The 24,046-nt window shown below is 41.4% G+C and overlaps 1 protein-coding gene across 6 annotated transcripts in view; it reads right to left on the reverse strand.

Moving 5' to 3' along the window:
• The window catches only part of MARK3 (microtubule affinity regulating kinase 3), an 88,658-nt gene that overhangs the window by 57,709 nt on the left and 6,903 nt on the right, over window positions 1-24,046 (reverse strand). For 4 of the 6 annotated variants that reach the window (XM_054972939.1, XM_054972940.1, XM_054972937.1 and 1 more), the window contains exons 2-5: window positions 18,188-18,226; window positions 15,868-16,059; window positions 6,514-6,567; window positions 2,117-2,165 (exon numbers count right to left, since the gene is read on the reverse strand). In XM_054972939.1, coding sequence (XP_054828914.1) covers window positions 2,117-2,165; window positions 6,514-6,567; window positions 15,868-16,059; window positions 18,188-18,226 — 334 coding nt within the window. Of the gene's footprint in view, window positions 1-2,116; window positions 2,166-6,513; window positions 6,568-15,867; window positions 16,060-18,187; window positions 18,227-24,046 lie in introns of those variants that run through there. The other 2 variants (XM_054972938.1, XM_054972941.1) reach the window with 2 other exon arrangements.

The following is a 24,046-nucleotide window of genomic DNA, read 5'->3' on the forward strand; positions in this document are numbered from 1 at the left end:
AAAAAGTTAAGATTCCTAAAAAACTACCACTCACAAAATACTAACATTAACATAAAGAGTGTGAACTGCAGATTTAAATCAAGGCCAATTTCCTGGCAGTAGAAGACTATTTACTCCTTATTTTGTTTTTCTCTCCTCATAAAAAGCCTGCCAAGTAATATCAAGCACAGTATAATCTAAGTTATTTTAATTGGAACTCTTTTTGAATTCTAGTTACAAGGGGCATAATACTAAGAAAAGGAAGAAAATTTTCACTTGGATTTTAAATTCCGTATGTACAACCTGCTATTGGATTCGTTAAATCCAATGCTTGAATGTTTTAGCAGCGTATCATTTTATCTACTGTACATTAGGCCTGAACTTTGTATATAAAGTTCTTGAATTAGACAGGAATGCCCTCAGAAGCCACTGCTATAAAATAGTATCAATTACAACATATTTTTATCCTGGGCTGAATTTTATGTTGACTTGAATATTTGCAAGCAAGTAAGTACTAAGTATTGGGAACATTTAAAGGCTGTCAGAAGAAATCTGAGTTAAGCCTGGAGATCTTAAGTGCCAAATAAGGGAATAACTGAATCGTTGAAGGAGACATGGGATTTATATTTTTAAGAAAGGAGACATAGTTAGGAGATAGGATGTCTTTGTAACCTTTTCCCCAGCCTCCACTTCTATCCGAGAGGGAAGGCAGCTTCAAATGTTGGGGCTGTAAGTTTAATTGAACTAGGTTACTACTCAGTATATGCCACAATTGCAGACAAGCAGAATGCAATCTGAAGACCCTCTCCAATATGGTCCAGAGAAAGAAAAAGACACTGGGGATGCTGACTGGAGAACAGGCCTTTGCCCAATAGTTTCTTTGAAGGGAAAACTGGTGGACTGATCTTTACAGAATCTGGCCACCATCCAAAGTCCCTCTTCCATCAGAAGAAGGGCTACTCCCAATTATACAAGGGCAGGGCACCCCTGTCAGATCTGCTACTTTCCCCAACAGCCTCCCAACCCTTTAGGAGCTGTTTCTTTGGGGGGGGGGCAAGATAGCGCAGGAGGCTGTAGTAATAATGGGGAAGAGGGAAACACCTATTCAGCAAGAGAAACTCTGTTAGTAGTCCCTGGGATCCAACCCCATAGTGGTGGGCAGTAAGAAATTTTTGGCATGTTACTCCGGAAACTGCTGTATTCCCCTGTAACTGGGGTCCCTAACATGATGCATGTGGGTGCCATGGCACCCACCAAGTGGTTTTAGAAAGTGGGTGGGACCAAGCGGGTTTTTTGCCCCACAAGACTTCTGATTGGCTGTGCAGATTTTTAAAAACATTTCTTTGGCAGCAGCTGCCAGCACAATGCAAGAATCTTCACTGTGTGACTGAAGGTAAGTTGCTGCAGCCATTTTGTGGCTGCGCCTCCCATACTTTGTCAGAATTCCAAAAGGTGCCTACAGACTCAAAAAGGTTCGGGACCCCTGCCCTACAATATGCAACTTGACTCAACTATGTGTATTATCTGGAGCTACCCCGCTGCATCTTAAGGAATGAAGGCTACATTATTATGCATTGGCACAAGATGGCAGGAAGGGAGAACCCAAGAAGTTCAGGCTCAATTTCTTTGCCTCTCAGCCCCCCTCCAAAAACAGATGATCATGTGAATAGTTTTTGATTTTTAAAAAACTATTTATGAAACTTTGGGGAGACAATGCAGTTTTATAAACTGCTTGAATATGGTGGGGAAAAGAACACTGTCATAACCCTCCCCAAAATATCTATACAGAAAACTTGGGCTTGTTAAAGCAACAGCATCATGCACCTGACTTTTTCTCAAACAAAAAGATCATCCAAATACAAATTTAAAACGACACTGCAGTTATCAGCATGCACATGTATGGGACTAAATGGTAAACAATAAAAAAATCTACACAATTTATGCACACAGCACAATGTTTCAGCATAAAACACACAAAGACCCTATTAGGTCTTCTGAAAATAAAATGTGAATCTAGCCAAAGAACCCAAATGTCATGGGAAAGCTTCAATTGACAGACATTTATGCTTATTTTAATGCAAATACAAATACATTAAACATTACATATACAAACACAATCTTAAGACGTGTGCATTACCTATATTTGGATGATTTAAAATCTTCATTATCCTTACTTCCCTGAACAGCTAGAACAGAACAAACAATGCAAGAGTTAATGATAAAAATGACTAGCAATTATCTTTTCTTCCTGTCTCTCCTTGTCTGTCTTTCTTTAACAGGGCTGTAATCACATTCCAATAGTTTAGGAGCAGCACATCTATGTCTGCAAAGGTTTAAAGATGTGTCATTCCCCCCTCCCCCCAAAGCCACAGACATCGGAGTCAGGGTTCTTAAAAGTGTATGCTAAAGAATCACTTCCAAGAAAGTCCAGGCTTTGCAAATATTGTTAGTCTGAAATCGAGAAATACTTCAGCGCTTCAAGAGCCAGGGGACAAGCATTCCAGCAATAACCATGCGCTTTGATAGGCACCTGGAGCCTGTTCAATTCTAGGTCAAAATCAAATGTTTATCTCAAAAGTTGCACAACAGTCTTTGGGATCTGGCCAGCAAGTTAGCTCCAATATTTAACAGGAACACAGGGTGAGGGGAAGAGGAAAGAAGACTTCTTGCTCTAATTTTCTAGCATTGAGAACTGAGCTACAGATGCAGATACAGAAGAACAGTAGCATGCATTGCTGCACCGAGATGGCCAACACAATGCAACAAATTTCTTACATTGGTGAAAACTGCACACGTCTAGGGTTAGATGCTGAACAAATTTCTGCTTGCACCAGACCTCATGTACAGACGCAAATGTAAGAAAAAGACTACTGCTGTAGTCTTTTTCTTGCATTTGCGTCTGTACATGAGGATCCAAGCAGTAAAAGAAATCTACTTAGCAGCATACTCCTGCATGCTAAGTCAAGCAGAAAAAGAAATCTACTTAGTATAGTCCTGCATGCTAAGTCAAACTTAGCATGCAGGACTACGCTAAGTAGATTTCTTTTTCTGCTTGGATCCGACCCCTAGCATGGCCCTATAATAAAGACATCTCCTGCCAGTGGCCAGATTGCTTTCACTCTCTCTATTACCTGAAGCACAATTCTTTCTTCAACATCAGTCGAACTGCATAGTGTAACCAAACCATACAGGACACCATATAGCTCAAGATCTCAAACAATAAGCTGATCTTACACATTGCAATGGAAACAAACAATAGCGCTAATAGACAGCAACAGAATTCTGCACAGAAAAGGCCCAGGGTATAATGAAACATTTAAGAAATTAAACCAACTTTGTGAGTTGGCGGTGGCCTTCAAAGAAAAAGAAAGAATCCACTGGGAGAAGGTTAACTTATTTAGAAATCTCTCGTATCTGTTCTCAAGATCAGTGGCAGCTAGCCATTCAGGGAGCAAGGTAATGCTCACTAGAAAACATTCTGAAACTTTGGGGTTTTACAATATAGCAAGAAGAAACAGGAAATGGGGGAGGGGGTGAGTCCTGGTATATTTTAAAAAGATGCCTAAATGGAAGAATAGAAGGATGAATCATTGTGGGTTTCTGCCTCTTGAGGCATCAGATACAAACAGGCATGATCTTAGAAACAGCCTTCTTGAGACAGGCTAACAAGAAGAGAAATGGTTTGAGGCCAATTAAGTGATTCTTCAGGTTAAGTTTAGCTGGTGGTAGCAGAATGATCTGTATAATAAAAGCTTTGTTACCCAGCACCTGATTATCCAGAATTCTCAGTTGCTCAGCGCTGCCCAGAGGGCAAGCTCTTTCCCTTCAGTCACCATGCCCTTGGCACCTTTGGGTATGCACAAGCCCCATCTCTGCCTCCCCAGCAGGCCAGCTTGATGCCTTCACCCTTTGCTGGACTTCTGAACACTCGCACTGCCAGCTGATGTCTCCTTCCCCTTCAGTCTGCCTGGAGTTGTTGGGAGCCAGATCCACTGGACAGCTCCCTGGCAGCTGGCCCACTTGTCTGCTGGCTCTCTAGCTGGGGGCGGGGCAAGGAAGGGGTCCTGCCAGGCATGGGGGTTGTTGCCATGGCATTCCCAAGGGGGTGGGGATTGGTCACTGCAGTTTGCTCTGGGCAAAAGACTGGGCAGAGCAATAATGTGTACCAACACATCTGACTAACTGGTAGCCCGTTCTCCCATTAACTGCATTTTCATAAGCTTCCATTACATGAGATGAACACAATTTCCTCCAGAAGCTTCAAGATGTACTATCTGTTGACAGTTTTTATGCTGATCACGTTCTTCTAAAATGAGCTTGAATTCACAGACTGTTTCCAATTTTATTTGGCATTTTTCAAATATACAATTTATATAAATATACAAATATACATAAGGAATACATTTTACAAGCTGTAAACATGCATTTCCTACTTTTACAAGTGTTGGTTAGGTTTAAAATACTCCTGCTACTCTGCTTCCTGGTTAAGTGTCAAGGTTTAGCTTCATTCTGATGACAGAAGGGCTCCAGTTTGTTTGTGACAAGCGTACGCCTGGTTTATTCTCAGGCACAGGCACTCCATACCTACCTCTTTACCTTGCCTGAGTAAAAGAAACTGAAAATGTACTGATTAAGAAACCTTCAGCTAAGCCACAAATTGGTACTACATTTTCATTTAGATACTTCAACAAGACAGGATTCTGAACACAACTAAATCATGATTTAGAATCTCAGTTTGCGGACAAGAAACCTATCCCAGTCTGCTGAAGTGCCTAAATACAGACATCATGATAACCTGCAACTGAAGACTCCTTGGTTGAGGAAAACGTGATTAAGCTTGGCTCCATGTGGAGTCCCCTCCATGAAAGGGGAAGAGCACACAAGTCCAAGAATAAACCAGGCTCATTCTCATCATGAACTGGAGTTTACTTGTTAGGTCTAAGTATGGCTTACATGATAAAATAAAGTGTGAGGTTAAATGATGCCTTTCTACTCTTATGTGTAAAACATGAAACTCAACAGTGCTATGGGTTGGATCCCACAGACGTTTCCTCCTGTGCAAGAGAAAACACAAGAAAGACATTGCAAGTAGTCCTTGTACTAAATTAACCTGGTTGTATCCCATCTTGTGTTTCCACTTGTGCAAAACAATGCATATGGAATATCTTGGAACCCCCTACAACCACCTTCGATCAAGTCATATCACACATCCAAATCGGATGGTAATGACGGCATCTGATAGTCTTTTGTATATAGTGACACTGACTGGAAATCAAATACCAGCACTTGATTTTACAGTAGCTTCTAGACAGTGTCTTGCACAAACTAAGTTATGTGTGGGATCCAACATCTAGATTTTTTTCCTGGTATTAAATGCACAATGACGGACTTTAATTGGCAAAGCTGAATCTCGCCTTGAAATATTTTTACAATTCTTCGGTCACAAGGTAAGAAACTTTTTTTCATTAAAACACTGATCAATGAGGCACATAAAGCTTGGGGAGGATCACTGGGATGGGTGGTGGTGGTGGTAAAGATGCATGCCCGGTCTTAAAAGGCTTTCTAAGAATACTAAGTCTCTGACCCTTAGGAAGTGTACAATCTTGTGATCCTCTGCACAGCAGCATTTTGCTTTTACATCCTTTCAAGTTATGTACACAGGACTCCAGATGGTTGAAAATCCCAACCTCCTCTTATTTTCTAAAAGCCGTTCTCAACATGGAAGGAGACAGCAATCAAGTGGTTTTATTTAAACAAAGCTACTATCCTCACAAGTACAGTACTAAACTAGCAGGTCATTGCTACAACAGTAGCATAGAGAGAATCTCCCATTCTCCCCTGCTACTTACCACCTGTTCAGTACCACTCTGGTTGTGTTGCCAAAGTTGTCGTTTCAGTCTGTAAAATTATTTTTCTTGGCAAATGTTGTTTACTATAGACTTTCCAGGGGTGGGCAAGATGGCAGAGCAATTTCTCACCCCACCCCCAGTAGTTTTTCTCTGCCAGGATTTCGTAAGTGTATCTGCTGTATCTTTGGGGAAAGAAGCTGGAGGAAGAAGCTTGCTGAGAAAAGCACTGGGAGGGGGAAAGAGTTAAGCTCTCAGATGCAGTTCAGCTGTCTGGTTGCACTGGAGTTCTCAGCCCCACTGCTAAGCTCTAGCCTAAGCCAGTGGATCTTGGTAAATGTTATTTCTGTAAATTCTGCCCGCATGACAAAATAGTGAAGACCCTGGGTATTTTGTTCAGTTTATGCAGAGTAATGAAATAAGACTCACAAATGTTGTGTTTTGTAAACATTGTGTATATGTTTCTAATTCAAATTTGGATTTTCCCCAATGATACCTCATGATTCTTACCCCAACATATACACTGGAGTGGTTAGCATTAAAATGCAAAAATCAGTAAAGAATGTCCACTCTCCTCAATATAAATCACCCATTGTTTAAATAAACCCAGACAGAACTAACAGAAGAGAAACCTATCAGGCAAATAAGCCAAGATACTTGGATGAATGAACATCTGAAATGGACCTACCTTCTGTAGACTAGTTGGATTCAACTGAGTTTTGTCAATTATTTTTATCGCAACCTAGAGGAAAAGAGTTTTCAATTAATGTGTTTCAGAATACGGTTTGGTCAAGTTACAAAGCAGAGAACAGAGCAGGCACTTTACAAAACACAGAGTTAAATACAACCTCTAGAATTATAATGAATGACAACAATTACATCTGGCATTCTTGAAAAACTAAAAAATGTGTATATTACCAGATCCCAAACAACAATCATATTATGATCAGAACTGCTTTGGAACTGTAATTACCCATCCGCAAGAGTACTGCAGGTAAATTCTGCCCTAACAAGCTAAAAGTTGTACTCCCCTTCAAGTATCATAAGGTTAATAAAGCAATTTAATATGAAGATGATCAGCACCCTATAAAATGTAGAACTACTGAAAAAGCAAATATATTAATTGGTTACATAAAACTCAGGGTCCACCACACTAATGAGATCCGAAATGGGTTCCAACTAAAAAATATTAAATATAGAATGAGTAATCATATGGGAGGATAACTGAGGAAGAGACAGTATGGCTTCTGCAAAGACAACTTCTGCTATACCAACTGCTTGTACTTCTTTGAGACTTCTAACAAACAAGTGAATGAGTGACCTTGTACTCATCCGGGGTAGATCCTCAGATCCATTCTGAGGAATAATCTTTCCATGGAAGGAATTATTCCACACGAGGAAGACTTATTCCTCACCAACCAGATAGCTTCTTTAGGATCCAACCCGATATCCTTTGACTTCCCAAAAGCTTTTGCTAAAATCCTCAACATGGGTTCCTGATTGAACGTAGAAATCACAAGATAAAAAGATACATCCTTCTATGGATTGGTAGTTAGCTATACAACAGGATGAAAAATGTAAATGGGTAATTCTTGCAACAGAGAAAAGCAAGAAGTTTGGGATCCCCCGGCAATCTGAATTAGAACAGCTGCTATTAAACTTGTTCATAGATGACCTAGAATCAGAAGTGAGCAGCAGAGCAGCCATATTTGCAATGGATGGCCAAATTACTCAGGATGGTGAAGGCAGACTGTAAAGATGTCCCCAAGGAGTGAATAGGCAACACTGGGGTGGTAACTGGCAATGACTGATCAAGAAAAGAATCTTACGGTTATGACAGATATCTCAGTGAAAGCTTTCAATCAGTGCAATACAACAACAAAGCAATTTCCATATTACAAATTCTCAGGAAAGGGTGTGAAAGAAATATTATTATATGCCCTTATGTAAACCTACTGCACTGGGAATACTGAATATAGTTCTAGTCATTCATTTTTTTTTAAAAAAGGCATTACAGAAGTGGTGAAAATCAAAAGTAATCAAGGGGTGGAGCACTCCCACAAGGAAACGAGTAGATATTATTGTAATACAGTAATAATGCATATACTAGGGAAAGTGGAGACAACTCCTACCAGTAGTCAGAATCACCTAACGAAATTGATGGACAGTAGATTCAGGATAGACAAAAGAGTAATTCTTCACACAATATGCAATTAGCTCAAGGAATTTAGCAGGAAGTCGTGTTCTTTGCTTGTAGACTTCCCATAGGCCTCTTGTTGGCTACTATGACAGACCCTCCCCTTCACTCCCCCACTCTGAGGCAGATTTTCCCACCAAAATCCAAGTTTGCCTGCTTTGGCTGTGCAGGCCCAGGTATCATGTCTCTATTTGTGGTTTTAAAGTTCTTTTGTGTCTCACCCTGTTAAGCGATCATAATTTTGGCTTTTTTAGCCCAGTCCAGAAACTTGATAGGGGAAAAGCAGGGGCCCTCTTCCTCTGTGTTGGAAGTGGCACTAGACACAGTATAATGTTCAAAAGAAACAATAACTTTACTGAACATGCTGGGATGGAATAAGGGCAGTCAAGAAATGAAAGTGCTGGGGTAAAATTTGCTGGTAGAACAGAATACTCCTTAAGTCACTGGCAAAATCGTTTTCTTGAAGCTTAATTTTTATGTTCATAATCCTTAACAGTGAGAAGTGTTAAACAAAATACTTTGGTTACAGCAACAATATTTCTTCACAGAGATACCTTTAACAACTCAGGTTTCCTGGTGTTTGTTCAAAATGGTTTTCCCTTTACGATAGATCCAAGGTCCTTCTCAGAGCCAAACCTCCTTTAGACACTGGGCAGGAATTAATCTTCTTCTTCCAAGAAGAATTAACCCTTCTTCACTTGGCTTGAATGGGAGTCTCCACTTACTACTCAATCACTCTTTGCCAAAAACATACCCCCCATCTTGCTAGGTAAACAAGTTTCAGCTTGTTCTGGCTTTTATACTTGGAATTCTTAATTACAATTCTTCCTCAAGACAATGATGTTACAGTAAGGGCAAAAGATTTTCTCTCACTCTAAAGGGAATCTGTCCAACCTTCCTTGTCAGACTCACTCACAAACTCTTCTGAACCCAAAAACCTGTCAGCAATCAACTCTCACCCTAAAGGCTGGTTCTCACTGGCCAATCACAACGGAGGAACAGCCTGTCAATCAAGCTCTCATTCCAGGCAACTGATAACTCCTTCCCTTTCAGCTCTCTGAGTGCTGCACTTAGGAAACCATCTTTAAAGTGTATTCCATCATATGTCCCACACTTTGAAAACATTGCAGGCAAGTGATCTGTGCATAAAGTAATTCTCTCCCATAGGTAGAGTTTTAATTTACCTATGGCCCACACAATAGCTAATCACTCCTTTTCAATAACAGCGAGATGTTGTTCCCCTTACCCCGGTTTTCTACTGAGGTACAGGATGGGGTGTTGTTTTCCATCTTCCCCACACTGACTCAACCCAGCCCCAATACCTATGTTTGAAGCATCAGAAAACAGAGTAAGGGGTTTTATGAAGTCAGATGCCCTCAACACTGGCTCTGTAGTTAAAACAGATGTAAAGTGATCAAGTGCAGTTTGGTTATAGGAAGATCTATGCCCAAGCAATCAAGACACTAGCAGCACTGCCAAGGTCAGCATGCGGGAGAAGTCAACAGGCATAGCTGATGCCTGTCTCCCAAACCTGCACAGTCAACAAATGAGCCAAAGATTAATCCCTGAGATGCTGGCACCTTTCCTGGGGCTTGGCTTGCTCTGAGCATGTCCGGCCAAGTATAACCTTTGTCCATCCATCCACATCAACACCTTCACAGGTAGATGTTGCATTTTCCCCAACACCTGAGCTCAAAATGTTGCCCGACCATGAAGTAGGTGGATTCTTTGCATGATAGAACAGGGCTTTTTTAGTGTTCTTAATGTTGGAGACTACAAAGGTATATCTTCAAACTCATACAAGACTGAAGTAGTGCTAACCAATTAAATCCCAATCTTAAGTGTAAAAGCCTAACAACATTTCTGATAGTCAAAACAAGAGACACATGTATATATTATATATTTAAAGGTAGTGATAAAATAAAGCTTATAAAAATGGTGCATTCATTTTACATGTTAAAACTCAACATGAAAGTCACAAGAGCTACAAACTTCATGAATGCCCAGCACAAAGGGAAAGGTCGTTCAAATTTTCACAACCAGTTAAACTAACACAGCATCTCACCATATGTGTTATCAATAGTGACAAAATGAAAACATGGACATCCCATATCTTCCCAAGTTAGCAGCAAAAACAACCACAAAAAACCCAACCATTTTTTCTTTCCCCCAAGCTATTTAGAACATGACATTATTAATATTTTGCCTTATAAAAATACAGCATTAGTATGTGGTCTTTTTTACCAATTGGAAAAGGAACTGTGGTCATATTACTGCCACCTTAGCACTCCTAGGCAGAGAAATGCAGCACAGTTTCATGAAGGCATGTACACACATCTTTAAAAGTACATCTTTAAAACCTGGAGAGAAAAAGAGCCAGCAGCACAGCAAATGCACAGCCACTATATCAACAGGGGCTAGAAACAATTTTAGCAGCAGAAGCACTGGCAGCAATTAGGCAAGTTACAGTACCGCTGGTTATGCAAGTGTAAGTCTCAAACATCAAAAATAGTGACAAACACAGCCTCTCAGATAATAGCCCCAAAAATTAACTCTTAAGATAATGTAAGCTTTGTGACAAACTTCTGTGGCAGCAATATTTACTGATTGCTACTCTGGTCAGCAGATTCAACCTAGCAGAAGTTCAAAATATTCAACAGTAAAACTGTCTGCAGCTGCAACAATTAGGGCAAACGTTTAAAGATTTTCCACAAATTGGATTTTCTACCTGCACGTTACAATAAAGTTTCATTCTCTTCTGTTTGTGTCTTGTCAATGTGCCTCAGATAATCGATTTTGACGTAAAATACACACTGCCCCATACCGGGCAATAAGCCTCTTCCCCTTGGTTCAACTTTCTACAGTGTGTTCAGCACAGATTGCCTCTGCACAATAGTGCCAGCTCATCCTCATAAAGACAACACAAGACCACTAGCCACAATCCTCCTTCTGTTGCTCAGCAGATGCACACTGATCCAGAGCTTTATCACCTTCAGACTGGATTAATTGTAACACCATATAGATTGGGAAGAGAGGGAGATGAGAGGACAGAAAGATGATGCAAAACTGAAACATCAGCTGGTAAAAAGTTGCCCGTTGGCTATGATTCTTGTAAGAAACTTCATCACAATTGCTTGTTATCTGCAATGAATTTCACTTTGTACTGATTTTAAAATGTAGTAATTTTAATGTTAGGAATCCTCAAATAGATCTGACCCTTAAAATCTGAGGCTACATCATTTCCTTACTCTATGGCATTGTTTATGGAAATGTCCTTGAAATTGACTGAACTAATCTCACACTGTGTAATCCGCCCTGAGTCTCAGTGAGAAAGGCAGACTGTAAATGACATAAATCTATCTATATAATTGAGAAACTGTGTTCCAGATGATGCACTTTTATCCTGGTGCACCTGCCCCTTCAGACTGAGCCATGGTGGCAGGACGGCAGCCGTGGCTCCCTCCAGAGTGGTAGGCGAGTTCACCTGAACAGGACTGCACTGGGCACGTTGGCAGGAGCAACAGCGCCCTGTTGCCGCCTTCCCTTTCCCCCCACCAGGCAAAATGTGCCTCCAGCCTGCCCAGTGCGGCCCCAAATGGGGCCACACCAGGTGAGTTGGCAGGCGCAGCAGCACCCAGCCGCCGCCTCCCCTCCCTCCCCTGCCGGGCAAAACGCACCTCCAGCCTGCCTGGTGCGGCCCCAAATGGGGCTGGACCAGGTGAGTTGGCAAGCACAGCAGCAGCCTGGTTTGCACCATGCTGCCTGTTCTCCTTCCCCACCCTCACCCCTGCGAAAAACAGCCAGTTCTCCCATCCCTTTGCCAGCCAGCAGTCCTGCCTCCAATCGCTTGGAGACCAGGTCTACCTCCCCTTCCTTAACCAGCAGCCTGGTCCAGTAGACCTAGCCTCTGGGCCTTCAGAGACCAGGTCTTTCCACCATGGCTCTGCTGGCAGGGTAGACCTGGCTTCCATACTTTTGGAGGTCAGGTCTACTGCCCGTAGCTTTGCCAGACCAGCCGACCTGGCCTCTGGACCCATGAAGGCCAGGTCTATCTCCTATCCCTTTGCTGGGCTGGTACACCTGGCCTCCATACTCCCAAAGGCCAGATGTACCTCCCATTCTTTCTCTGGACAGGTAAACCTGACCTCCATTACCTCAGGGGGTGGGGTGCACAACAGGCCACTGCTGGGCGGTGCCTGGTCCTGCCCCCCAGCAGTGTTCCCTGCGTGTGGCGTCCTGTTTTGACCCCAACAGGGTTGGAATGGGCCTCTGTGGGAAGCAGGAGCCTGCCAGGGCACTCCCCCACCCCATGGCACTCCATGCCTGCAGCGGCTGGATTCAGTACCAAGAGGACGAGAACGGGCTGCTGCCTGGCATAGGAGCCTACCAGGGCACCTGGCCCCGCCCTCCCCAGCAGCGCTTCCTGGGGTTGGAATGGGCTGCTGCTGGTTGCAGAAGCCCGCCATGGCGCCTGACCCCCTCCCCACTGCCCCCTGGGGAGGGGGCAATGCCAGGCCCAGCCACCTTGCCCTCCCCCTGACCAAATCAGGGTGCAGCAGAGGCAGCAATGCCTGGCCCGCCTGACCTGCCCTTTCTGGAGCTCATTGTATTCCCCACCCCCAACGGGCTTTGTTACTAGTAATTAAATAAAACACATGAATCCTGCTGTATTAATTGTTTTTACTTCATCCTAGCTCTCTCTGGAAAGAGTCAGTCACTTCTTGAGCATTGAAAGATGTGGGCTTGGATCCTACGAACAAGTTCCACATGTGATAATCTCTCCTGCAAAGCAGGCTTCTTTTCCTACTAAAAATTCTGTTTGCACAGTTTTCAAGGGCTTTTGTGCAAACCGAAGTTTTAGCAGAAGACAACGCGTGCTTCACAACAGAGACTTTCTACCTCTTATGGAGCACCCATTCACAGGATTCAGCCTTATGTCACCATCACTTTCTACAGCGACTTTCTGTACTTTCTCTAAAAACTAAACTAAAAAGACTTTCTCTAAAAACGAAAAACTTAGCATAAATATTAAGAGTGAGCATATAGATCAAATATTCCCACTGTTTCAAAGCTGAATTTTGCACACACTCTTAAGACATAGGTGCATACTAAGAAAAATCTAACTTTATACATTTAAAAGAATGAATATTTCATTCAGTGAAGATCACAATGACCACAAGAGGAGCTGCCTCCCCCCACAAGAAGTCAGAACTCCTGAAGTTATCAAAAATCAACTTCATCCAGATTTGGACTGCAAAACAAATATTTATAGCAGCAGTCTTTTAAAAAAATCTGTTCTGTTTTGATCCTGTTTTGCCAGCAAGTTCAAGGTGAACTAACTGTCCCATTTTATTCTCCTAAAACCCTATAAAATAGGTTAGCTTGAGAGACTGACTGAAGCCTAACGAGCAAGTTTAAAATCCTGGCTGAGCCGGGATTTCTGGGTCTCCCACCTCTGTACCTAATACACTAGTTGTCATTATGCCACACAGAGGTGGCATTCTAGCAAATGCAAATATTCAGCTGTGAAAGTGGAAAAGACTGACCTCAAGAGAAACTTATCCTCTCATTTCTCTATTGCACTGAAAGGTTTAGTTTTGTATAGATTTAGTACGTCATGTTTTAACATTGAGATTACTTAGTGGATTTGACTGGGGTTGATTGAGTTACTAGCTCAGTGAGTGGTGGGCATGCTGTAGGCAAAATATATCTTAAGTTGAACAAAGCATTTGACAAAGTCCCACATGTTAATTTTAGAGAGCAAGCTGATTAAGAGCTGGCTAGAAGTCAGCAGAGTCAGGAGGATTCACAGCTGGCTGGAGAATTGTACTCCAAGAATGTGTGGCAATGGCACTTCATCAATCTGGAGGGAGGCTTCAACAAGACCCTGTAGAGGTATGCCCTGAGCCATTTTATCAATGACCTTTTTAAAAATCAATGACCAGTGTCTTGTTTTAAAAAAAGTGCCAGTACTTATATAAAAGGTTGCACTGATTTCTACCAATTCCCCCCTCGGAACATGGGAGAGACCTCCAAAGAGGTGTAGGTATTCAATACCAGTGAGTACTGCCACGAAAAAGCCTTGTCAATGACTTAGATGGAAGCAATCCTTATCAAATTTGCAAGTCACTATTCATCTCAGTTTTGCATTAACACCTCAACAGAAATAAAATTGACCTTGATGTGTTAGAAAACTGAGATGAAGCTAATAAAATGAAATTCAATACAGTCAAATGCAAAATTCTAAATATATGTAAAAAGAATCGAAAGTACAGTTAAGGGGATGGGACTGGGGGGAGAATACCTGGCTTGGCAGCAAGCCATGTTAAAAAGATCTTGGGTTACAGCCTATCACAAGCTGAATGTAACTTAGCAGTGTGATGAGACTGCAGAAAAGGCCACTGCTGTTTTAAGCTGCATTAACAGAAGCATGATATCCAAGACAAATAATTGTCATTCTGGTCCACACAATCCTCATATCTCATACTGCATCTAGTTCTGAAGCACTGCACTTTAAGAAGAATGTAGTTGAACTGGAACTGGTGCAATGGAGGGCAATAAAGACGGTCAGGAAAACAAGTCTTACCAGGAAAAGTTGAAGGAACTGGGCATATTTAGCATGGAAAAGAGAAGCCTAGTTTGGGGGAGGGGGGATGAAAGCACCCTTCAAATATCTGAAGGACTGTCTTATAGATGAGGGCAATGGCTTGTTCTCTGCTGCACCAGACTAGATTCAACGGGCTTACGTTACACAAGTCCCATGTTAGGAGAAACTTCCTAACAGTGAGAGAAGTTTGAGCGCACATGCGCTCTCCCTTGCTAGAGTTCTTCAAGCAGAGGCTGGACAGCCATCTATCACAGATCTTACAGCCTTGAATTTCCTGAATGGACCACAGGCTTGGACTAGAAAGCCTGTAAGACTTTACCACTCTATGGTTCTAAGGTATGTCTATCACTTCGGGTCAAAAATAAAAATACATTCCCTATGTGCCCAATACACCTCAGGCCTCGAGCCTGATACGAAGCACGATCATCTGGAAGGAAGAATGGTTTAACTGAACTGACTCCCTCGTGTGTTTACAACTACAACATGACTTTAAAAAAAAATCCTGCAAGTGTCAGACAATGCAAGTTTATATAAAGTAATAATGTGCCTTTCAATTTAAGTTTGTATATTACACTCGTCACCTTAAGCCTTTTATGGCAGACTCAGATAGGTAAACACAAAATTCTCTATAACGATACTCTAGGTCTAGTAGATTAATACAGAATAATTTTCAGAAAAATCACCAAAATCTAGGAGGTAGTCAACTTTTTTTAAAAAAGCATTAAAACATACCTGGATAATTATTACCACCATCCCCAACACACAGGGGCAACACAGCCTAGATTTAAGAGGAACCAACACTGTTTGCAGTCTTAACTGGGCAACACTAATCAGCAAAACTGGCAATCAGAATCCCAGCCTGGTTCCAATGACTGGCTGAAAGCCAATATAAAGGCTAGGGCTCCCCGTTGCAGCAAAGAAGAAAAATGTATATAAATTGCCACTGCAGAAGATTAAAAGCAAGCTATTATTTACTAAAAACATTGCTGGCAATTTTCCAGTTCTAATTTTCAGCTGTAGATCTTCTTCCTAAGACTTTATATCCATTACAAAGACAAACCATCAATGATTTTACTCAGCTTACATGAATGCTGGCTGACTTAACGTTATTATTTCACTTGCAAGAAATTGTAACACAGCATTTTCACACAACTTAAACCTAAAGAGTCTCCACTGCAGCTCTTCTGAAGTTACACGCGCCATTTTAAACATGTTTCCAATCTAACACAACGCTTTACCTCTCTGCCAGTGAGGATGTGCCTGGCCAGTTTCACTTTTGCAAAATTCCCCTTTCCGATTGTTTTAAGAAGTCGGTAATTCCCAATATGGGGCTGCTCATCTGCACAGGAAGCTATAGAATTCCTACAGCGGGCCCCAGAGCGACTAGTCCGAGAGGAAACATCCTGCCGTCCTTCACCGTGAGAGGTGTGCTGTAACAAAGAAAAACACATGTTTAAGTACATAAGCTTCAGATGGTCTACATGTCAACAAGGGCACAGAGTACAATGAACTATAATCAAGGGTAACCCAATAATACTCAAGAGCGGAAGATAATGTTTACCGAAACACTGGTTAGGGCACAAACAGTTTCCTACATCTTACTACTAGCAAATAAGCAACGCAAGAGTAAATTAAAAACAGAAAACAATACTTTGTGGCTATCTACATTTGACAAATTCAGGCCCAGTTACAATGTTGCCACTACATTTTGCACACAGAAAAACCTAAGACCAGTTATCTAGTCCTACCACCATATATTTTTCATGTCTTTCACCAACAACTTCAACAGATAGAAGGAATAAAAGGTTTAATATATGCATAAATTACAGTATGTATATGTACAGACACACAAGTCTGCTACAAAGACAGGAGAGCACTCCTCTCAAAAAAGGATTATTTACAAATTATCAAAAATAATTAGCAAGTTTAGCCACACGTCTTCAAATGCTAATATGTTATACTTGGTGAGAAAAAAGTGGGTAATTGGCACCAAGAAAAATACAGTCTGCTAGGTAAAGGTAGCCCCTGTGCAAGCACTGAGTCATTACTGACCCAAAAGAGTCCAGTAGCACCTTTAAGACTAACCAATTTTATTTTAGCATAAGCTTTCGAGAATCAAGTTCTCTTCGTCAGATAAAATTGGTTAGTCTTAAAGGTGCTACTGGACTCTTTTTGATTTTGCTACCACAGACTAACACGGCTAACTCCTCTGCATCTATTACTGACCCATGGGGGGATGTCTCATCACGTTTTCTTGGCAGACTTTTGTTATGGGGTGGTTTGCCATTGTCTTCCCCAGTCATCTACACTTTACGCCCAGGAAGCTGGGTACTCATTTTACCGATCTCAGAAGGATGGAAGGCTGAGTCAACCTTGAACCAGCTATCTGAACCTGGCTTCCACCAGGATCGAACTCAGGTTGTGAGCAGAGCTTGGGCTGCAGTACTGCAGCTTACCACTCTGCGCCACAGGGCTCCTAGCCTTGTGTCTGATACCATATGGAAAAAGACAGATTACATTTTGTTCCAAGAGCATTCTCTTTGTAACAATCTTGAACACACTTTCACTATGAAATGACCCAGCATTTTCTAGATGTTTCCTACTTTCGTTCTTTAATCATTCTTGTATTTTCTTCTCTCTTTTTTCCAACCATGACCCCATATTCCACAACTGGTTCCAAGTTACCCTAATTTGCCCCATCCAATCAACATTTTATCTGACTTTACCCAACTTTATGACCCCCTCCAACTATCCTGTTTTTTTCATAAGATACAATAAAACCACTGACGAGGAAGTAGCGAGGCGTATCGGCGCAAATAGAGACCATAAGTGCTACATAAGGAATACAACTACTACCACCCTCATTCTGGTTGAGCTTGCTATCATTCTGTGCCACCGGCTACAAGCCACACAGCCATCTCTATACACGGTAGGGCTTTACCCCATCCTAGTTAGTCATATTAAGTAGTAGGAAGAACTGCTTTTCAAGGAACAGATTTTCAGGGTACCTTTAAAGGGAGAAAAGGTTTAGTACGCCATGTTACCACTTGCCATTCTGATTTTCTTCTGCCACAGGTACCCAAACATTTTGGGTTCAGGATCAGAATATGAGAACAGGGTACGACACTGGACAGAACACATAGGAAATGCCAAAATTATTAAGCCTTCCTTGACTTCCAAATCATTCCCTGTGGGAAATGGATCCAAATCTGACAGAGCAGAGTAGGCAGGCACTGTGAAGTCAGCAGTGGACAGGGAGCAAGCAGCACAGATAACAGCTGACCTGTTCTTCTTGTAAAAAGCATTACTGAGAAAACAAGGCTGGTCTTAGATTTTGTCCTTGTAATGGAGTCACTATCTTTTTCCAGTTAAAGAAGCTTAAGTCTACAAAATGTAGTTGGCAAATCCACAAGGCCCATCCCCGTCAGCAGTTAAAGAATATCTTATCTTCTAGGAGGACAGGAATAAAGCCAGCACACTAAGAAGACTGACTCACGCGCACATACACATTAATGCCAAAGAAACAAGTCTTCTTTTCAAACAAAATTTAAAACCCACCTTTTCACAAAAGCTTTCCCCTACTGACGTTCCAGCATCCTTTCATATTGTGAAATAAGCATGATATGAGAGAAAGAGAGAGAGAGAGAGAAAGAAGAAAAAATAAAACACGGGGAAAGTAGCACTGGAGACTTCTTTTGGTAATCCCTTCTTTCAGTTTGTACATACTGTGAGTATAGTAATGTATTACCAGCAACTTAAAGAGCACGCTATTAACCAACCAGCAATGTTCATGATTAAATGCTACTCTACAAAAGTATTAGCAGTCAGAAAATGTAACAGATGAAATGTGGTGCATCACTTGAGGAACAGAAAACGTATTATAAAACTAACTGCAAATCTGGATAATCCGTTTACTTATGGAACCCCCCTCCAATACTCTGCACAGAGGTTGTTTATATTAGTGTCCACTGTCAGATGAAACACTACACGGGAACAAACTCATACATTCAGCTGAGTATGACACATTATGCTAAATCTATGTCTAGAGTACTTTGTTCCTGGTAAAAATGAAGGCTCCTTTTTTTTTATAGTTCTCTGCACATAAGGAGCAGATAGTCACCCATCTTCAGAATCCAAAACAGTTACTGTGGAGAAAAATACCATATTATGAAGCAATACACATTTAAGCATAAGTGTGCATCTGCCTCTACATTAACATCCATGTTTGTAAGACTCCCTGCCCTGACCTCACACTCACTGCATGAAGTGCACGTTAAGTACAACTGTTCAGGCAACAACCTGCTCCACTCAAAAGAGAGACAATAGACTTCTCCAGCTAGGGGACTTAGAAGGAAGCAACATTTCCAGAATCATGCATTATTTAGAAAGAATATCCCACAATACAGAGTTCCTAATTTTTTGTTGCAACTTCCTCCAATATATTTGGTTTAGAGATAAAACACTAAAATCATCTTAATCTTAAGTATTAATCCGCAACAGGACCTGAGCCTGCTTGCGGGGTGGGTGGAATAGAAGCTGAATAAAATTTTTAAAAAGTGCAAGTATCAACTTTTGTTCTACAGCAGTCAAAAACTAATTCTTTCCAGTTTCTATAGCTGCTGTTTAGAACCTGCTGTACAACAGAAAAGTCAACTTTTCAGTTTCATGATACACTAAGCATGATTTCTCAGGTCCATGAAGAAACTTTGTAACCTGCAAGAATTAAAAAGCAGTTGAGAATACAGCACACAGGACTCTTTTAATTTTTCCATCTTAATAGATTATACTTTAGATAAGGGGATGCATTTTTACTATACATCTTGAAATTCCATTATCATTCTGTGATGCTTTGAAGGGAAAACATGAAAAAGTGGCAAATGGTGCTTTTAAGTATCATGACCAGCTGTAGCTGAACTCCAACTGGGAACAGACACAGTTTTGTTCCTGTGTGCACTCCTCACCCCCTCCACCTCTAACTGGATATGGAGCTTCACTGAATACTTCCTGGGCTGTTTCCTTACAGGGTTTTTAGCCCAAATGGGGAGCATGCTCCTGCACTTTTTCAGAGCTTCCACATAACATTGTGCCCCTTCCAAGCATGACTTCTGGGACTTCTGGGGATTCCGTTTAAATTAGATCAAAGGATCCAATTTAAAAGGAAGTGCAAGGTGGAAGCTGTGCCCACAACCAATCTTGGGAGGTGTAGTGCTTAGTTATACCTTCAAAATGGTACAGCTAAGCTCTATATCCCGCCCTTTAAGGCTTGTTTTTTATATGTAGCTCAGCTGTCTGTACCACAGCTCAACTGGGACAGAGGAAGGGGGGTTTTCTAGCTGCCGGGTGACACAGGATGGACCAAAAAGGGAGGGGCAGTGTCAGGAGTGAGTGGTGCAGGAATGGGCCATGCTCCCACTTTGCTTTCTACTGCAGCAAGTGTACCTTTTCATACCCTTTGCAGAAACAGCCCTGGGTTCAACAAGCTCCAACTAACTGTAATGTTCAATTGCAGTGGCCTCACTGAACTGGAGTTTTCTACTGTGCACAATCTAGGAATCTCAAATGAAATTAAATCAAGGATTAGATTCCCAGTACCAGAGAACTGGAAAATAGAAAATGTTGTAAGAATTTTATAAAAGGTGCTCAGAGGAGTTGCAGAAACCAACATTTTGGAGTCCTTTCAGATAAAGAGCACACAGACAAGAGTGACCCAGTTCCAAAATGTTTTTGACAAAGTCCCTCGCTAAAGATTCCTGAGTCAACTTAGCAGTCATGAGTTAAGAGCACAGGTTCTCTTATGGATTAAAAACTGGTTAAATGACAGGAAGCAGAGAGAAGAGTTAAATGGGCAGTTCTTGCAACACAGGGAAGCAAGTAGGGTCCCACAGAGATCAACAGCTGTGCTATTTAATTTGTTCATGAGGATCTGGAAATGGGAGTAAGCGTTTTAATGCGAGTGGCTTGGAATGAATTCTGTGTGCCTCCACCATGGAGTGTACTTCCTTTTGCACTAGCACTTTTGCTGGGCAAGGTATCACTGAAACCCACTGATCCTGCACAAACAAAAACATCAGCGCAAGACTAAACATGCTCCATGGCAGAGGCTATCTAGCACACACAAATCTCATTTGTAGGATCCAAGCCCAAGTTTGCTGCTGATTTGGGATGATGGCAACAGACTGTGAAGAGATACAAGAGGATCTCTACAAGCCAAATGAATGGGCAATGATGTGGCAAATGAAGTCCAATGTAAGTAAGTGTAATGTGACATACACATCACACAAAACCCTTAACTTTAAATATATTCCGACCTGACAGTGTGAGAGATCTCGTGCTTGTTGTGGATTGAGCAACAAATGAATTGCGTCAGTGAATAGCCATGGTGAAAAGATGAACTTGTGCTGGAGGTGATAAAGGAAGGGATCGCCTACGGAGATTTTCAAGCCATGGAAAACCATGGGTTGGAGGGGGAGGGGTTTGGAAAAACTGGAAGGTTTTTTTGAAAAACTGAAATATATGCAATGCTTTCCTATGAAACCTTACCTTATTTTGCTGCTCTACCAACAAAATGCATCATTTATAATTTAATTAACACACATAATTGTAGTGACTGGCATATTTATGAAACTTTAAAATATAAGTTCCACCATTTTCTACAAGCAAAACTGAAAATATACTCAATACTTGAGAGGGTGCTGCAAACTGCTGCATCCTGTGCTACTTTAGCACATGTAACTTTATTTTTTCTTACCTCTCAGATGTCAAAAAAGAAGAGATAAAATTAGAAAACAAATTTTATAGCAAAAAAAGGCATATGTACAGTTGCTTGTATAATCACAACAGATAGGACTATCAATTTATCTGGATAGCAATTTAAATTTGAACACCCAGAAATCTCTATTAATTTATTATTAACTAAAGGTTATTGTTACCAAAATTATTCATGCTTCAATATATCCTTTAAAATATGTTGAATATGTTTCTGTAGGTCACCTTACATACAATTTTTTCATGCCATATGTTCAGAGTAAAACCTCATTTAACAGCATTTCACACATTCTAAAAGAAAAAAAATGTGTGTTTTTAAAGTACTCTTCAAAATTTCCCAATTTTTCATCGGGAAATCAGAAAAAACTCATGGGGGGGGGAACAGACCCCCTCCCATTTTTCCAGTTTTCTTCCAGGCCTTCTCTTCTCTAATTGAAAGGAAAATTGCTAATATTGCAATGCCATTGTATGAGACTATGGAGTGGACTGACTTAGAATATTGTGTTTAGTACTCTTGGGTATTGTTTCTTGAAAAAATACTAGAGTTGAACCAAGGGGTTACAGCTCCTTTCTTACAAATTTTAACAATAAAAATAGGGGGGGGGGGACCAGAGGTTTATACAGTTAGGCATAGAATGGAGAAAGTGTACAGAGAGAACTCTTTCTCTCTCCTCCATAATACTACAACGCAGGGGAACCCAATGAAGTTCAGGCAATAGATTCATAATTAAACTGCTGAACTGGCTGCCAGTGGGTGTAGTGACGGCCGCTAGCTCAGATGACTTTAAAAGGGGATGAGGCATATTTGTGGAGGGCAGGTCCACGGCTAGTAGCCAAGATGCCGGTAAACCTCTGAATACCAGTGTAAGAAGCCAGCATCGGGGGAAAGTCCTGGCCTCTATGTGTTGTTTATCTGACTGGCTGTGAAACAGGATGCTTGACTAGATGAACCACTAGTATGATCCAGAGATGAACATCTCGTGTTCAGCTTCTGTGGAGTAAACGAGCTCCAACTTACCAAGGCATCTGCATTTGGATACCATGGTGAGTTAAAACCTGATCAATCCAAAAAGTTGTCCATCAAGCGTTGCACAAGAAGGGAGGTGGGAAGAGTGAGGGGTGGGCACAAATTCAGCAACAAACTGTGTTTGTGCCCAAATGTGAAGCTTAATTACAATGTCAAATAGCAGCCAAACTCTGTCCCCAAAGACAAGGATAGAAACAATGCTGTTATACAGAGACATTCACAGGAAGCAGGATTGTCTCTTTTTAATATAAGAGCTACGTTAGGTAGCCTGATGGCTTACACAAAGTATTGACAAATTATTTTTAATGTAAAATCACAGAAACTGAGAAATACAATGAACAATTCTAAACAAGCAATACCAATTATATATGAGTGATACCATCGAGGAATTCTCTGTATTATTCCAGCTCTAAGGCTGTAGTGGAAAGCCTACAAACATTGTGATAAGCCATGCTAGCCCCCGTGACATTAACCTCTCCAAATTAAGATGTATAGAAGACAGAACACCCTTTCCCATAAGTTTCTATCCACTCTCTACACCAGCTTGCCATTAGGTTTGTGCATGTGAAATAGGTTGAACGGATCAAAATGCCAGCAATCTGTTCTTAGACAAAAAAGCTTCTCTTACAGAGGTGGGGAGGGAGCAGGAGCACTTTGGGTAGTTACACCAGGCCTGGAAAAGTTCTCTTTGGCTTTAGGAGCCACCTGAAAAATTTAGGAGCCAGACTTCGCAGCCTTCCAGAGTTTCTGTTTCAATGATCATACTTTCTAATTATTGCTACAAAAAAACCCTAATCCTAACTCTTCACAGACGCATGCCATTTTTTTAAAGCTATAACAAAAGTGTTCTAAAATATGGGGTAAACCTGGTTGACCTCATAACAAAAAGCTAATCTCTATACCTCATCTAAATAAGCTTTGTCTTTCTACTGAGAATCACCAAGAGGCACTTGCAATAAATGAATACTTGGGGCCACAATGAAACTTCCAGGCACCACGGCACCTGGAGCTTGTCAAGCCCTGGGTTAAGCCTCACGGAGGGTCCCATGCCATCATCTGTTCCTCTCCAACCTTACTGCCCACAGGATGGAGAACAGGGAGTTTCTCTCTGCTTTCTGCTGGATCTTTAAAAATCAATGACCAACAGTAGACAGCTTCCAGCATTTATAAAGGAGCTTCTATTTCAGAGGAATATTTTTTTTATTTTTATTTTACTGAATTTATACCCCATCTTTTCCCCCAATGAGGAGCCAAAGCAGCTTACAACATTCTCCTCCATCCCCCACCCCCCGATAATAACCCTGTGAACTGAGTTAACCTAAGAATATGTGACTGGCTCAAAGTCAGCCAGTTAGCTTCCACGGCAGAGCGGGAAATCAAACCTGATTCTCTCTGATTCTAGTCCATCACTTTAGCCCCTACACCACACTGGCAAGGTTTTATTAGTTTACTGTTAGTTTTAATAGATCAGCAGAATCTGATTATTAGCCAGGAGGCATGGTACACAAATATACTGAGATCAAGTATTGCCCTTTGCAATAACTACCTGTGCTTTAGGGCTGGGCACCTGGTAATAGATCATGTAGAGCACTTTCCCACTGACCGCTCCTTTGAGCCCCACCCCA

The sequence above is a fragment of the Eublepharis macularius genome, chromosome 2 (assembly GCF_028583425.1).
Source record: "Eublepharis macularius isolate TG4126 chromosome 2, MPM_Emac_v1.0, whole genome shotgun sequence".
Taxonomy (NCBI): Eukaryota; Metazoa; Chordata; class Lepidosauria; order Squamata; family Eublepharidae; genus Eublepharis; species Eublepharis macularius.